This window comes from Sinocyclocheilus rhinocerous, unplaced genomic scaffold (assembly GCF_001515625.1).
Source record: "Sinocyclocheilus rhinocerous isolate Xijiao unplaced genomic scaffold, SAMN03320098_v1.1 scaffold263, whole genome shotgun sequence".
Taxonomy (NCBI): domain Eukaryota; kingdom Metazoa; phylum Chordata; class Actinopteri; order Cypriniformes; family Cyprinidae; genus Sinocyclocheilus; species Sinocyclocheilus rhinocerous.
In genome coordinates, this window is record NW_015645086.1 from 3141456 (window position 1) to 3156046 (window position 14591).

Consider the following 14591-nt stretch of genomic DNA (forward strand, 5'->3'; position numbering starts at 1 on the left):
GAAGCTTGGTCCACTTTTTGAAGAGCTGTGCTTCAGATGTGTGCGCTCAGAAAACAGTATATCAGAAGTTTAAACTCATATGGTTTAAAACGCATGATTTCAGCGCGATAAACATGATAATCAGAACCAAAACAGATGTTTTTTAGCAGGTCCGAGCTGTAATGGCGCGGCTCTATTCTGGAAAAGGGGGGGTGGAGCAGCAGCTCATTTGCATTTAAAGAGAAAGGCACGAAAAACAGCCTGTTTCTGCTTCCACTCAAAATAGGCATTTTCAAAATTATATAATAAATGATCTGTGGAGTATTTTGAGCTGAAACTTCACAGACACAATCTGGGGACAGCAGAGACTTATATTACATATTGTAAAAAGGGGCATAATATGTCTCCTTTAACTAAAACCAAAACTATTAGGCTAAAAATAATTTTCAGTAATTGAAATCAAGCAGAAATAATATAAAATAGAAATAACTTACACTTAGAAAATTGGAAATGTTGCTTTGGCAACTACCTGAAATAAATATGTTTAAGGACTAAAATGACTAAACGTAATTAAAAAAATATGTTTAAATTATATTAAATACTATTTAAATGCAACAAATTATATATTATATATATAAAAGATTTATTATTTTATGTATATATTTAAATGCATTTTCAAATGTGCCTATTTATGGATTGATTAACTTTTTCAGATTAATACATTAAAACATATTCCTTGTTTTCTGAAGCGGCACTCCTAATCCTCAATATGCACATCTGAGCAGTTTATAAGTAGTAGTTTTGTGTGTGCGTATGTTTGTCATTAGGCTGTGCTGTCCACCATTGTGTTTGTGAATCTGAAGGGAATGTTCAAGCAGTGTCTATGGAAGAGCAACAGAGTACTGTAGTCCCAGGTACTCTTTGCTTGGCAGGGTGTCTGACACAGAACTGTACTTAGAAACAGAGTCATATAAAGAGGTGAGACTTTCTTACAGGCAAACCTCTCATTTACATGTGTGTGTGTTTGTTAATGGTACTTATATTATCTATATTTGTGTTTCTGGACAGGCTAAAGCAATCCCAGGTATCACTATCTTCCGTTCCTCTGCAATGATCTATAAAATAGAAATAACTTACACTTAGAAAATTGGAAATGTTGCTTTGGCAACTACCTGAAATAAATATGTTTAAGGACTAAAATGACTAAACGTAATTAAAAAAATATGTTTAAATTATATTAAATACTATTTAAATGCAACAAATTATATATTATATATATAAAAGATTTATTATTTTATGTATATATTTAAATGCATTTTCAAATGTGCCTATTTATGGATTGATTAACTTTTTCAGATTAATACATTAAAACATATTCCTTGTTTTCTGAAGCGGCACTCCTAATCCTCAATATGCACATCTGAGCAGTTTATAAGTAGTAGTTTTGTGTGTGCGTATGTTTGTCATTAGGCTGTGCTGTCCACCATTGTGTTTGTGAATCTGAAGGGAATGTTCAAGCAGTGTCTATGGAAGAGCAACAGAGTACTGTAGTCCCAGGTACTCTTTGCTTGGCAGGGTGTCTGACACAGAACTGTACTTAGAAACAGAGTCATATAAAGAGGTGAGACTTTCTTACAGGCAAACCTCTCATTTACATGTGTGTGTGTTTGTTAATGGTACTTATATTATCTATATTTGTGTTTCTGGACAGGCTAAAGCAATCCCAGGTATCACTATCTTCCGTTCCTCTGCAATGATCGACTATGCAAATGCTGAACTCTATCAAGAGGCTCTATTAAAGAAGGTAGCACACACAACAGATGAATTAAAGACTACAAATGAATTAAAGACAGGATTAAAGACAACAGCTTTCAGCTCTTCTTTCTTTCTTTCTAGAGTGGAATTAATGTTCCGAAGCTGCTCAAGCTGAAAAAGAGGGAAGAGGAGAAGCAAAAAAGAAAGAAGTGAAGGAACAAGATAAACAGGTGAGAGAGGAATGCTGTAATGAGGGATTCAGGAAACTCTTCTGAGAGGACAAAAACAAGAGAGTTTCGGTCCTAATACCACAAGCACAGACACACATTAATCATAATACTACACACTAATCCTACCCCTGAAAGAAAACTTCTTTGTGTGTTTTAGATTTTTTTAAAAACAACTTTATTTATGAATTTGTATATGACAGCATTTTAGTGCAACATAAAGATTTTGAGAATAAAGTCATTGTGTTATGACTGCATTGTCAAAATAATCTCAAAATCAGTCTTTAACATAAATGTTGCTTTTTTATATGTATATATTTAAATTATTACAAATGTATATATATTTAAATGTATATATTAAATAAGTCCGCCAGTTGGCGACCCCTGTTGTAGGAAAACCTGACCCACACATACTCACATGCACATACAGAAACCTTTCAGTAGTTTTAGTTCTTTAAGATATTATTTAGTCAAGTTAACCCTTTTATTGAGTGGTTATGTGTCTTGTTTATAGACTGGAGTTCTGAGAGAGCTGGCGAACAGAATGATGGTCTCCATGAAGAATGCGAGTGAATCTGTGCACTGTCACGGAACGGACCAGGAATGCATCATCAAAATTTTTATATGACAGCATTTTAGTGCAACATAAAGATTTTGAGAATAAAGTCATTGTGTTATGACTGCATTGTCAAATAATCTCAAAATCAGTCTTTAACATAAATGTTGCTTTTTTATATGTATATATTTAAATTATTACAAATGTATATATATTTAAATGTATATATTAAATAAGTCCGCCAGTTGGCGACCCCTGTTGTAGGAAAACCTGACCCACACATACTCACATGCACATACAGAAACCTTTCAGTAGTTTTAGTTCTTTAAGATATTATTTAGTCAAGTTAACCCTTTTATTGAGTGGTTATGTGTCTTGTTTATAGACTGGAGTTCTGAGAGAGCTGGCGAACAGAATGATGGTCTCCATGAAGAATGTGAGTGAATCTGTGCACTGTCATGGAACGGACCAGGAATGCATCATCAATGACAGTGGCATAGCAACAGTAACCCACGGTAACATGAACTGCAGCTTCCAGCCAGAGCAGGACTCTGAGGAGGTGGAACGGGACAGGACAGATGTGCATAATATATCATCAATCTTCAACAAATGCAACTCAACTCACACTACCCATGTGTGGCTGTAGTGTGTGTAGTGCAGCAGTTGGAGCGAGGCGGTTTCTTCTCAGAGTCAATCTCAAAAAGTCAACTTTCCCCGTCTATCCATGACGCTGTGCTGCACTGCCTGTGTCGGTTTGAGAGACATCGGTCCAGCTCTGAATCTGCACTGGTGAGACTGTCATCACACTAAACATACACAAGCTTTCTCAATCACGTTTCCCTCACAATCATGTGACCTGTTTATCTTTTACAGGAAAGGCCCTGCTTTATGAGGTTGTGGCCAGCTGGTGTCAGTCTGTCCTCTATCTTGACTGAAGTTTCCATGAGGAATGGCGTCAGGATGAAATAAGACTAAAATTAGCCTAAAACTAATTACAATAAAACAACAATACCCATCAATAATAAATGTTTATATCATAAAACAATGGACGTTGACACACGGTCTTAATGCGCCATCTAATGGACATATTTGGTTTTTACAGCTTTATAATAAGGAAAACGTTGCTATATGGCAATGCTGTACCACAATGGAGAATGGTCAAAAAAGTAGTTTTTCTATAAAATTCTGATTTTCTTTTCTTTTTAAATGCACATTTCTTTTAGAAATTGATAGATTTATTTACTCGGAATTCATGCAAACCAAAAATAAGTAGATCCCTATCATTTAAGCTTCACTGAGTGCTAACTTATCATCCCTCTCATCACATGGAAGAGCTGACTCTGGACTCTCCCTATTGGCCTTTCCATAAAATATTGCTGTATTCATTTTCTGAAAAGAATAAATAATTTTGTTATTTATACATAAATACAACTATACTACAATAAACACTTCAAATCAATAAATAATTGCAATCATATTATTGATGCTACTATCTATAAAAAAATCCCAATGGGGAAATACATTACTGCAATTCCATTGTGGTACAGCGTCGCCATAATGGAAACATTTATATTTTTTCAAAATTTACAGTATAACTATGTTAGACAAAGTTAAATAGTGAATAAAAACATAACATTTATTTAACTAAGATGCTGCAAAAAAAAATCCCCCTTGAGAAGAGATGTATAGAAGTGAGGTTAATACTTCTACAAAACTTCCGTGTGAGGGTGACAGTGGGAAAATGGAGTTTGGACGGACATTAAAATGTCATGCTACTTCAAAGGCCTGCCCTTTTAATTCCCATAGTGCTATATATATATATATATATATATATATATGTGTGTGAGTATATATATATATATATATGTGTGTGTGTGTATATATATATATATATGTGTGTGTTTGTGTGTGTGTATTTTATAAGTAAATGTGGGAAATGTAGAAAAAATGAAAACTAGCCATTCATTAAACGTATGATTGTATGAGTGTTCGTGATATTCAGATGTTTGGAGTGTCAAAAATGATCTTTGAGCTCCATCTGCTGTTCATGTCTGGGTGTTACAACAACGAGGAGTGAAACTATTGGAATTCAATCTAATTTGTATTTCTTTTCATAAATATAGTTAGAAATAACAATAGAATCATATTCGTTTATAGCAATTAAAATAACGCCTGTCTTACATCTTAATTTGAATTTATAAATTAAAAAGTAAAAATGTAGTCTTAAAATGCAAGAAGTGAAGACATACTGAAATTTAAGTTTCATACCGAACCCTTATAGTCTATTAGACGATTAAAAATCATTGACTGACAAAAGAACAAGACCTCATGGCATCAAACAAGAAAACGTTGGACAGTGCCCGAGGTTCGATCTCTGGTCTCCGGTTTCCCAGCGGCCATGAGATGAAGATTTTTTCAGGAAATCAGAAGTAACCACTGAGCCACACCAACGCGAGCGTTATACTGCTGGAAACTCCCTTTAGCTCACAATGTGAACCTGTCATGCAACAGTATAATATCCCATTAGTTCTTCAGACACAATTAATAAACTAATAACTTTGCCATTTCATGAAGTATTTTAAAGTAAACATATCAAATATCAAGTCAACAGATATTGTAGGCCGATTTAATTAGTTTTTGTTTTTAATGTTAAAAACATGACAGCTTGGCCTGACCTGACATTTCTTTAAAAAAAAAAAAAAAAAAAAGCTAATTCAACACTTTTATGGACTCAATAATTACTGAGATATACCCCTTTGGACAACTAGCCCCGATCTGAAGTATTAATATAACACGACTTCTGTTGCGTTCCTCGGTCACTTTAGACCGAAAAAGTTTACGTTTTGAATTTTTAAAAATCGTAGCTTCATCGGAATGATATGAAATCTGGTGACTTTTATGGCACTTGGTATGTGAACAACACAAAAAAATTAAGGGCATGATTCGAACATGCTAAATGGTCGGAAAAAAATGACCGCCAAATAAATGGGAAATCGGCAAAAATACGACAATAGAGAGATTATTTTGTGTGCATGATCTACAAATCTGCCATGATGCAGAAAAAAAGCAGCAGTGAAGGGGTGACACTCTGAAACACTAACACACACACCCCTGAACTGGTGTAAGAAAGTTTGAGAATTTGTGAAATAAATTCAATAATTCAGTCATAATTAAGAAAAAAACACAAGAGTGAAGGGGAGAAACTCAAAGAGTGTGAAATAGTCCCACTCACACACAAACACACTTATACACACTTACACACACACACACACACACACACCCATGAACTGGTGTGACAGTAACAATTACAAAAACATGAATCAAACATTCTGAATCAAAAAATGGGTAACAAAACGCTTCCTTGCGATCTCTTTCTAACACAATGTTCAGGTATGACTGTAACCATAATGTAAAAACTAACACTTCAAATCACTATTTCTAACAAAAAATATCTAAAACTTGACAAAAAGTAGTGTTTGAGATTGTTTAAATATATATTCAAATTTTCCACCTAATAAAAACGTGTAACGCAATTCACAAGCTGCTCTATAGAGAGGTATTGTGGAACCTAGTGGTTACACCATGACATTACATGTTTTAACTTTTTAAATTTTTTTTACAACCAGATGACGCTAATCTGCTTTTTAACCTGAAATACTGCATTAATTGAAAAAATATATATATTTGTAAAAAATGTGTAAACAATTTTTTTTATTGTTTTCAATGGGAAAAAATGGATAATAATTATTGCATAAATATTAATTAGTACCATAAAGTTCTCTCAAAATGCAAAATAAAAAAGACAAAATATTATTGAACAAAAATACATTACATTGATTTTACCGAAGAAGAAAAAAAGTTGCATTTCAGGTGTTCGCTCACTTTTGACCGTAAGGAACAACAGATCCTGAGCTCATTGACATATATCTGATCTTCCTTTTCACAGAGCACGCGTGATCGCAAAATCGAAAGTGAACAGCGAGCGCTCATTCAAAAGAGATTTAAATACTTCGGATATTGATGACGGCTCCCTGATGCGCAAAAATAATACAATAGAATGTTTACAGGAGCGGGCGGAATGGACACAAAAAAATCACGGGAGAGAAAATCTGCTTAATAATTATGCACACCTGAGTATAAGACATTTTTCACTTCCAGCCTTCATGAATAATTATATATCAATTATAAATGATTAAATACAAGATTAATAGTAGTTATTAAGATTAATGTCGTGTGGAATTGGTCAAATGTGCTTGGAAAAAATATGCATTCACTGTATTTTTCCTCTTCTGCTGTTGAGGTAATGCAAGGAATGTTGTAATTGGTTGTCAAGGCAGCCAATCAGAATTTAGCAGCCTCAGTCTCTGATTGGCTGGAATTATGGCACATTGTAACGCTGGGTTGTGTTGAGCACGCGTCATATCCCGTTACTATTTCGGTGTGAGAGCTGCAAACGACGGGGAGTGATGTCCAAATCAATCAAGCTGAGCCTTTTGCAAACTCGTTTGACTGATGAGATCAATATAGTTGATTAGTTTCATTCGCCAATCTGCTAACGCGTGCTCTACCTAACAGAAAACAAACATGACTGCTGAAATATTATTCAGGAAAACGATAAACTCTCTCCATCGTCAGACAAGGGTTTATCAGTAATATTTTACAGGGGTATAGTATTTCACTGTTTTGTATCTAAAAAGGGTATCTATTTATACTCCATTTTTAATACAACAACTGTGGCTGCCTGTCAAAGGCGGTTCTTTCGGGCTGCGACGTAAGTGAAACGCTATTGGCTTTTTTTTAGATGAGGGTTGAGCTCCATATATTCCGCCCTGACTTCATGCTTCATAACATCAAGGAAGTTAAGCCACGTTACGGGAAAGAAATTCTGATAATGTTGTCGGACTTGCTTTTAATATCTCAGTTGGTCTTTTCTCAATGTCTCGATAAAAGCATAAAACCATCAGCAATCAGTGGAGAAGAAGAGAAACACTTTCAAAAGGCATGTTTGAGTTTGTTTCGGAATAGACTGAAGCATTTGTGTGATTCTCCTGGTTGTGTTTGAAATCCTTTAGAAAGTGAAAGTGAAATGTAGGCTAGTTTGCTGGAGCTCTCAAACAGTGAAAATGGATTCATTCTCTGTAAAGGAAATTTCTTGTCCGATTTGCTGTGAAATCTTCAGGGCTCCTGTTCTTCTGTCGTGTAGTCACAGTTTCTGTAAAGAGTGTCTTCAACAGTTCTGGAGAACCAAGTACACTAAGGAGTGTCCTGTCTGCAGGAGAAGATCGTCAAGGGATGATCCTCCATGTAATCTTGTGTTAAAAAACTTGTGCGAGTCATTCCTGAAGAAAGGGGGAAATGAGAGCCACTCATCGGGACCTGAGGAGGTCTGCAGTTTACATCATGAAAAACTCAAACTCTTCTGTCTGGAGGACAAACAGCCTGTGTGTTTAGTGTGCAGAGATTCACAAAAACACCTCAATCACACATTCAGACCCATCAGTGAAGTAGTTTCATCTCATACGGTAGGACAAATGTGTCTTCTTTCAATAAATGTGACCCTGGACCACAAAACCAGTCATAAGGGTCAATTTTTCAATGGTTTGATTTGTTAGGATAGGACAAAATTTGGCCGAGATACAACTATTTGAAAATCTGGAATCTGAGGGAGCAAAAAAATCAAAATATTGAGAAAATCGCCTTTAAAGTTGTCCAAATGAAGTTCTTAGCAATGCATATTACTAATCAAAAATTAAGTTTTGATATATTTACAGTAGGAAACTTACAAAATATCTTCATGGAACATGATCTTTACTTAATATCCTAATGATTTTTGGTATAAAAGAAAAATCAATAATTTTGACCCATACAGTGTATTTTTGGCTATTGCTACAAATATACCCCAGCGACTTAAGACTGGTTTTGTGCTCCAGAGTCACAAATAAAGAAATAGTGAAGCACAGATATCATCACATTCATGCACTCAGCATTTCTTTCCACCTTTTTGCTCAACCTTATATCACATATCGCTGTAATCTATATATTTTATTTTATGTAATTCTAGGAAGAGCTGAAGTCCTTACAAGAACAACTTAAACACAGAGAGAAAATTAAAGAAGAGTGTGTGACAATATTTCAACACATTCAGGTGAGGATACCCATCAAGAGTCAAATACATATCTATACACAATTATGATTTGTAATATTTAATGTAACAGATTCCATTTACAGTGATTCCTGATTCAGTGTATTTTTTGTAAATGACGAGCAGCAGATTGCTTTTTGTTCATTAAGCCCATGGTCATGAACTTTCAACTTTAAATGTATACTTCAGGACAATTTAGAATATATTAGAATAAATATATATAATTCTTTAGAATGCAAGAAGTGTGAACAGAATGTAATGTTTTCAAATAAATGTTTTAAACTCTACATGTGCTTTAGTATGTTAGTCAACACATCAAAATGAGTGCACTTCTTTAAAAAGCATGAGAAAAGATTATTAAAATGTAATGATTTAAAATTTACTTTAAAGTAAAACTTCTATTTTGACATTATAACAGTGCACATATTAAAAGTGAATTTAAGTGTTAAAGTAAATTCTCTTTAAATAAACGAAATACATTTTATTTCAGTAATATACATATGTACAATTTAAAAATACATTTGTAAGATTTGAAGTACACTACAAGTGCACACTTGTTCATACTTAAGTGTAAATGATCAAAGTGAATGTGATTTCATTTCAGTGTCAGGCGGAGCACACTGAACGTCAGATTAAACTGGAGTTTGAGAAGCTTCATCAGTTTCTCAGAGATGAAGAAGAAATTGCCATCGCTGCGCTGAGGGAGGAAAAGGAGCAGAAGAATCAGATGATGCAGGAGAAGTTTGAGGAGCTCAACAGACACATCTCAGCTCTTTCACACACAATCAGAGACCTGGAGAAGATGATGAATGGCAATGAAGTTTTGTTTCTAAAGGTCTCATTTCAGATAACCGATTCATTAATTGATCACTGATTCTGTTATTCATTATTTGAGAAAATAATAAATTGTCTGTTTATTTTCCAGAACTTTCCAGATGCGATGGAAAGGTGAGTGATCGGTTCGTGTCCCTCGTGTCTCTGGTTCTGAACACATCACAAACCCACTGCAGTTCTGACTCCTGAATGTTCTTCCAGAGTCCAGAGCTTACGGTCGGATGTACAGCTGGCTTCTGGAGCTTTGATTGATGTGGCACGTTACCTGGGCAACCTGCCATTCAGAGCCTGGAAGAAGATGCAAGATGTTGTCCAAAACAGTGAGTCTTTAGAAAAGTGATTCTGTGCCTTTTTGACTCTAAGGCCATTGTCCAAGATCAATGGCCTTAGAGTCCCCTTGTCCCCCATCATCAGGAAACTCCAGGGACAAGGGGAACAAATTAAAGCTTGTTTTGTCCGATTTTAAATCATTTTAAGCCATTTTGTGTCCCCCTAGTGAGTCCTGGCAGTGAATATTAATTTAACTACACCAAAATGAGCTGTAAACAAGAGAAAAAATGTGTTACACATCATATTTACAATTGCAGTTATATAGCAGATTTATTTCTTGTTTTTGTCATTGGATGCAAATGTAACATTTCTCAAGCACATACATGCACTATGACAACACTGACAGAAATCATCTGATAGTGTTTCATCAATAGGGTGAGTGTTAATAATTGATTGATAATTGATCACAATCTGTGTACGGTTTGCTCTTGATCATTATAAGAATATCAGAATAAAAGCAGCTGTTGATCGTGTCTCATCAGCTCCTGTGATTCTGGATCCGAACACGGCTCATCCTGATCTCCTCTTGTCTGATGATCTGAGCAGTCTGACGTGCAGCGCCAACAGTCAAGCGCTTCCTAATAATCCAGAGAGATTCGATGAGCATTCCTGTGTTCTGGGTTCAGAGGGGTTTACCTCAGGAACACACTGCTGGGATGTGGACGTCAAAGAGAGCTCGTCCTGGGGCCTTGGAATAACTACGGCATCAAACCAGAGGAAGGGATATGATTTCTTTGACAGTGGTGTGTGGAGTGTGCAGCACAGACTGTTTGAAGAGTCTGGTTTTCCTGTCGTACAAAAGCTTGAGCGGGTGAGAGTTCAGCTGGACTTTGACAGAGGAACAGTGTCCTTCTCTGATCCTGTATCTAACACAAACCTATACACGTTCACAACCACCTTCACTGAGACCGTCTTTCCATTCTTTTATAGCTTTTCTCCTCTGAAGATCTTATAGTTGAGTTGGTTGTGCTGGTGATATGATTATCAGTGTGGCTGTGATTGGGCCATAGACACAAGGCCGCAGGTGATCACATGACTAATGTCCGGTATTAGCGCACATGAGTGTCAGAAGATATTTTGAAAAACGTTGGGAAACAAACAGTTGCTGGTAGCCACTGACTTCCATTGTATGGAAGAAAATACTATGGAAGTCAATGGGGACCAACAACTTAATACCAAGTAACTTATGTGACCAGATGTTTTGTTTATTTTGGAAATCTATGACACAGATAAATGGAGTAAAACAAACATGTTCAAGTTTAGAGATGGGATGGTATAGTTTTCTCATGATTCAGTTTGATTTTCACTATGATGTTCATGATTTGATATATGCTTGATTCAGTATAACAGCACTTATAACAGTAATACAGAAAATTATTTTTTATATATTTTATAATTTATGAAGCGTGTACACACACACTGAAAAGCCTGTCAAACAGCGCCTGATTATTGGACTGTTATCTTTCGCGTCTGATTGCGCTAATACAGTAAAAAACAAACAAACATATAAACACAGCTGGTTATGTCTAAAGTGAAAGTAAACAGTTGAGAGAAAAACGGATGAGAAAAACAAACAAGACTAATATGTACTCAAATATTTGTTTAAGAGGTGGTAGGCTACATTGTCTCTTTATGCGCATAAAATATGAAAAGCGATAGCATCCATGTAAAATTCGTCACTAGAGCGCACGCTAGTGATTGATTAAAAGAACATCTAGACAGATATGGGTTTTAAAAGGGATCTTTATTTAATTGTTTAAATTGTGTATCTTACCCATGGTTCTGCTGGTATCTATGACTGCAGCGTGGATCTGAGGCTTGTTAAAAAGGCACGGAATTGTTGGGAATTATGGGAAATATAGGTTTTGGGATTATATTTGTGTATGTGGGTTATAGTTTATGTGTTTGATATTTATTTTTGTTGGTTTCATTTCTTTTTTTTTAATGAAATTTTCACTATTGCTTATGGCAAATGTGATTTGGTATATTTGTGTGTGTATATATATACAGTGGGTACGGAAAGTATTCAGACCCCCTTAAATTTTTCACTCTTTGTTATATTGCAGCCATTTGCTAAAATCATTTAAGTTAATTTAAGGGGGTCTGAATACTTTCCGTACCCACTGTATATGTGTGTGTGTGTTTTGTGTGATGTAAATAAGATTGAGTTAGATTTGTGTGAGACCCCTGTTATTGTAAAATGGTTTGGTTTGTCTCATTAAAAGGTTTTAGATTTCATGGAGTTAGTTCTGGTGAGGGATCCCTGGAGGAGATAACATATGAGACCCATAACTCAGTGATGTATATGTTTTCATTTCTCTCTTATGAGTCATGCAATGATCCGTAGAAAAATGAACTTGCTGTCAATAAAACAAAATTTTGATGGCTCTACAAATGTCTCCTGAATTTTTGGGGAAGAACCGTCACATTCATATTTAAGATTTTATGGCTCAGTTATTAATAGAAAAAGTTCTTCAGCTGCATTAAAGTTTTTTTTTTTCACAGGTTAAGATACAGCAACATGTTTTCTCTTCGAGACATTTCTTGTGATCTTGTATGATTCAGAAGCGTATGCGAAGGGCCCATTGCTGGGGCGAGCTGGATTCGGCTCTGGGACCCGCAGGTCTGATGGACTGCCAGTAAGACATTTTCTTCCCTCCTTCATTCAGACAGCTTTTAGAAATGTTGATGTCAGTAAATGTCATCTGTGATAATTAGTCCGTGTGATTTACTGTGGTCTATCTGTTTAGAGGTTGCCATCAAGTATGTGTCTATAAACAGGACACTCAATAGGCTGAAAGTTCAGTGTGAATCAGTGGTTCTGGATTTAATAATCATAATACTTTTATACCATTGTTACAACAGACCCTTTACTGCTTTGATAAAAATACAACTGCTTGTGTTACATGTAGCATTTCAAACCTAAATGCTAGCAAAATATACATTTTAGTCAGAATTATTGCTCTCTGTTGTGCACCGTTTGTTTGAACACGCCAGTGCTCCTTCAGTGAAGTCTGTGAAATTATCGGAGACTTGCTTGCTGTCAGGATGAGCCTTTATGCAAAATGGAAACTTGCATGACTTTCTAACATTTACAGATATATACGTGTATATAAGTGTAAGATGAGATGTCTCAAACACTTTAAACTGCTTTTCTGTCAAAGCACCTGACAGCCGTGTTAAACTATTTCTAGTTTTCATGTGATGCCTCACTCTTATAGGAATACTCACCTGAAGCACATAATGTACTAAGACAGTGATATTACAAGACTAAACTCAGTATACACCATTTGGTATGATGATGCATACTATATACAGGCAAACAGATGAGTCCGGAATTAAAGGGTTAGTTCACCCAAAAATGAAAATTAGCCCATGAATTACTCACCCTCAAGGCATCCTATGTGTGTTTGACTTCTTTCAGATGAATCCAGTCGGAGTTATATTAAAAATGGTCTTTGATCTTCCAAGCTGTTTAATGGCACTCAGCGGGTGTTGCAGTGCATCAGTCCAAAAGAAGTGAAATAAAGCGCATCCATCCATAATAAAAAGTGTCTCACACGGCTCCGGGGGGTGAATAAATTCCTCCTGTAGCGAATCGATGCGTTTTTGTAAGAAAAATAACCATATTTAAAACGTAATAATTTAATCTAGCTTGCGCTGACTGTTGTAAACGGAATCAGCTCCGGGCGGATGACGTATGAGGTCAGCTTTGCGCATGCGCCGACTTTGTTCACCCCCCCAGAGCCGTGTGAGACACTTTACTATGGATGGATGCGCTTTATTTCACTTCTTTTGGACTGATGAACTGCAACACCCGCTGACTGCCATTAAGCAGCTTGGAAGATCAAAGACCATTTTTATTATAACTCCGATTGGATTCGTCTGAAAGAAGGAAGTCATATACGCCTAGGATGCCTTGAGGGTGAGTAAATAATGGACTAATTTTAATTTCTGGGTGAACTAACCCTTTAAGACCAAATTCAGTGAAATCGCATAAACAAGCACTACACAAATTATACATATAATTCACATTTAAATAATGTGTAGATTACATGTAATAGATTAAACTTTCATAAAAACAACTTTAGCTGGTTTGTAAAAGGTGTCTGAGGCTGTGCTGTGCTCTCGTTGCATTTACGCTGTTTTGACCAGAAGATGTCGCCAGCTTGTGGTTTTTAGAAGCAGAAAACCGACTGCTTCAATGGATTCTCTCATCACTAGAAGACAATAATAAAAATGAGTGGCCAAATCAGTCACAAGACAGGCCAGGACACAGACTTTATTTTCCAGTTCACCAGATTGCCATTCTCTTGACAATTCAATGTTATTGCCATGTAAGGGGATCGAAGTGTTTCCTTTTTTTTTTTAGGAGTCGGTCTGTTTTTGAAACCATACAAATTTCCTATATGTTTGAAACATTATTATATTATATTATATATTATATTATATTATGTTGAACTGGTTGAAATTTAGTATCTGTTTGTTTTGGACATTGTTGGTAATATAATATGGTAATTTTTTTATCTTTATTATGTTTCTCTTTAAATTAATTAATTATATAAATAAATATCAATTAAATTATACATTTATTATAAATATATTTGTATAAAGCCTATTTCTAAGGCTTAGGATACAACAGGAACTATGATAATACTGTATATTAGACCTTTTAGTAGGGTACAACGGGCTAAAGGCGTCCTGGGGTAAAAGGCGCCTTTGATATTATTTTCATCTAAACCACTAGATGGCACAAAAACGTGGCGTA

The 14591-nt window shown here is 35.5% G+C and overlaps 1 protein-coding gene across 2 annotated transcripts; it reads left to right on the forward strand.

Annotated features, from left to right (window-relative positions):
• Positions 1–7337: 7337 nt before the first annotated feature.
• Positions 7338–12371, forward strand: LOC107705747 (tripartite motif-containing protein 35-like). Of its 2 annotated transcripts, XM_016509202.1 has the most exons (7): positions 7338–8039; positions 8579–8662; positions 9264–9494; positions 9585–9607; positions 9695–9813; positions 10306–10634; positions 12049–12371. In XM_016509202.1, exons 1-7 carry the CDS (start codon positions 7641–7643, stop codon positions 12097–12099), a joined length of 1236 nt encoding a protein of 411 aa, XP_016364688.1. In that variant the 5' UTR covers positions 7338–7640; the 3' UTR covers positions 12100–12371. The 2 variants fall into 2 exon arrangements, with proteins under 2 accessions (XP_016364688.1, XP_016364687.1); XM_016509201.1 differs by lacking the exon at positions 12049–12371 and having other exon boundaries at positions 10306–10910.
• Positions 12372–14591: the final 2220 nt, after the last annotated feature.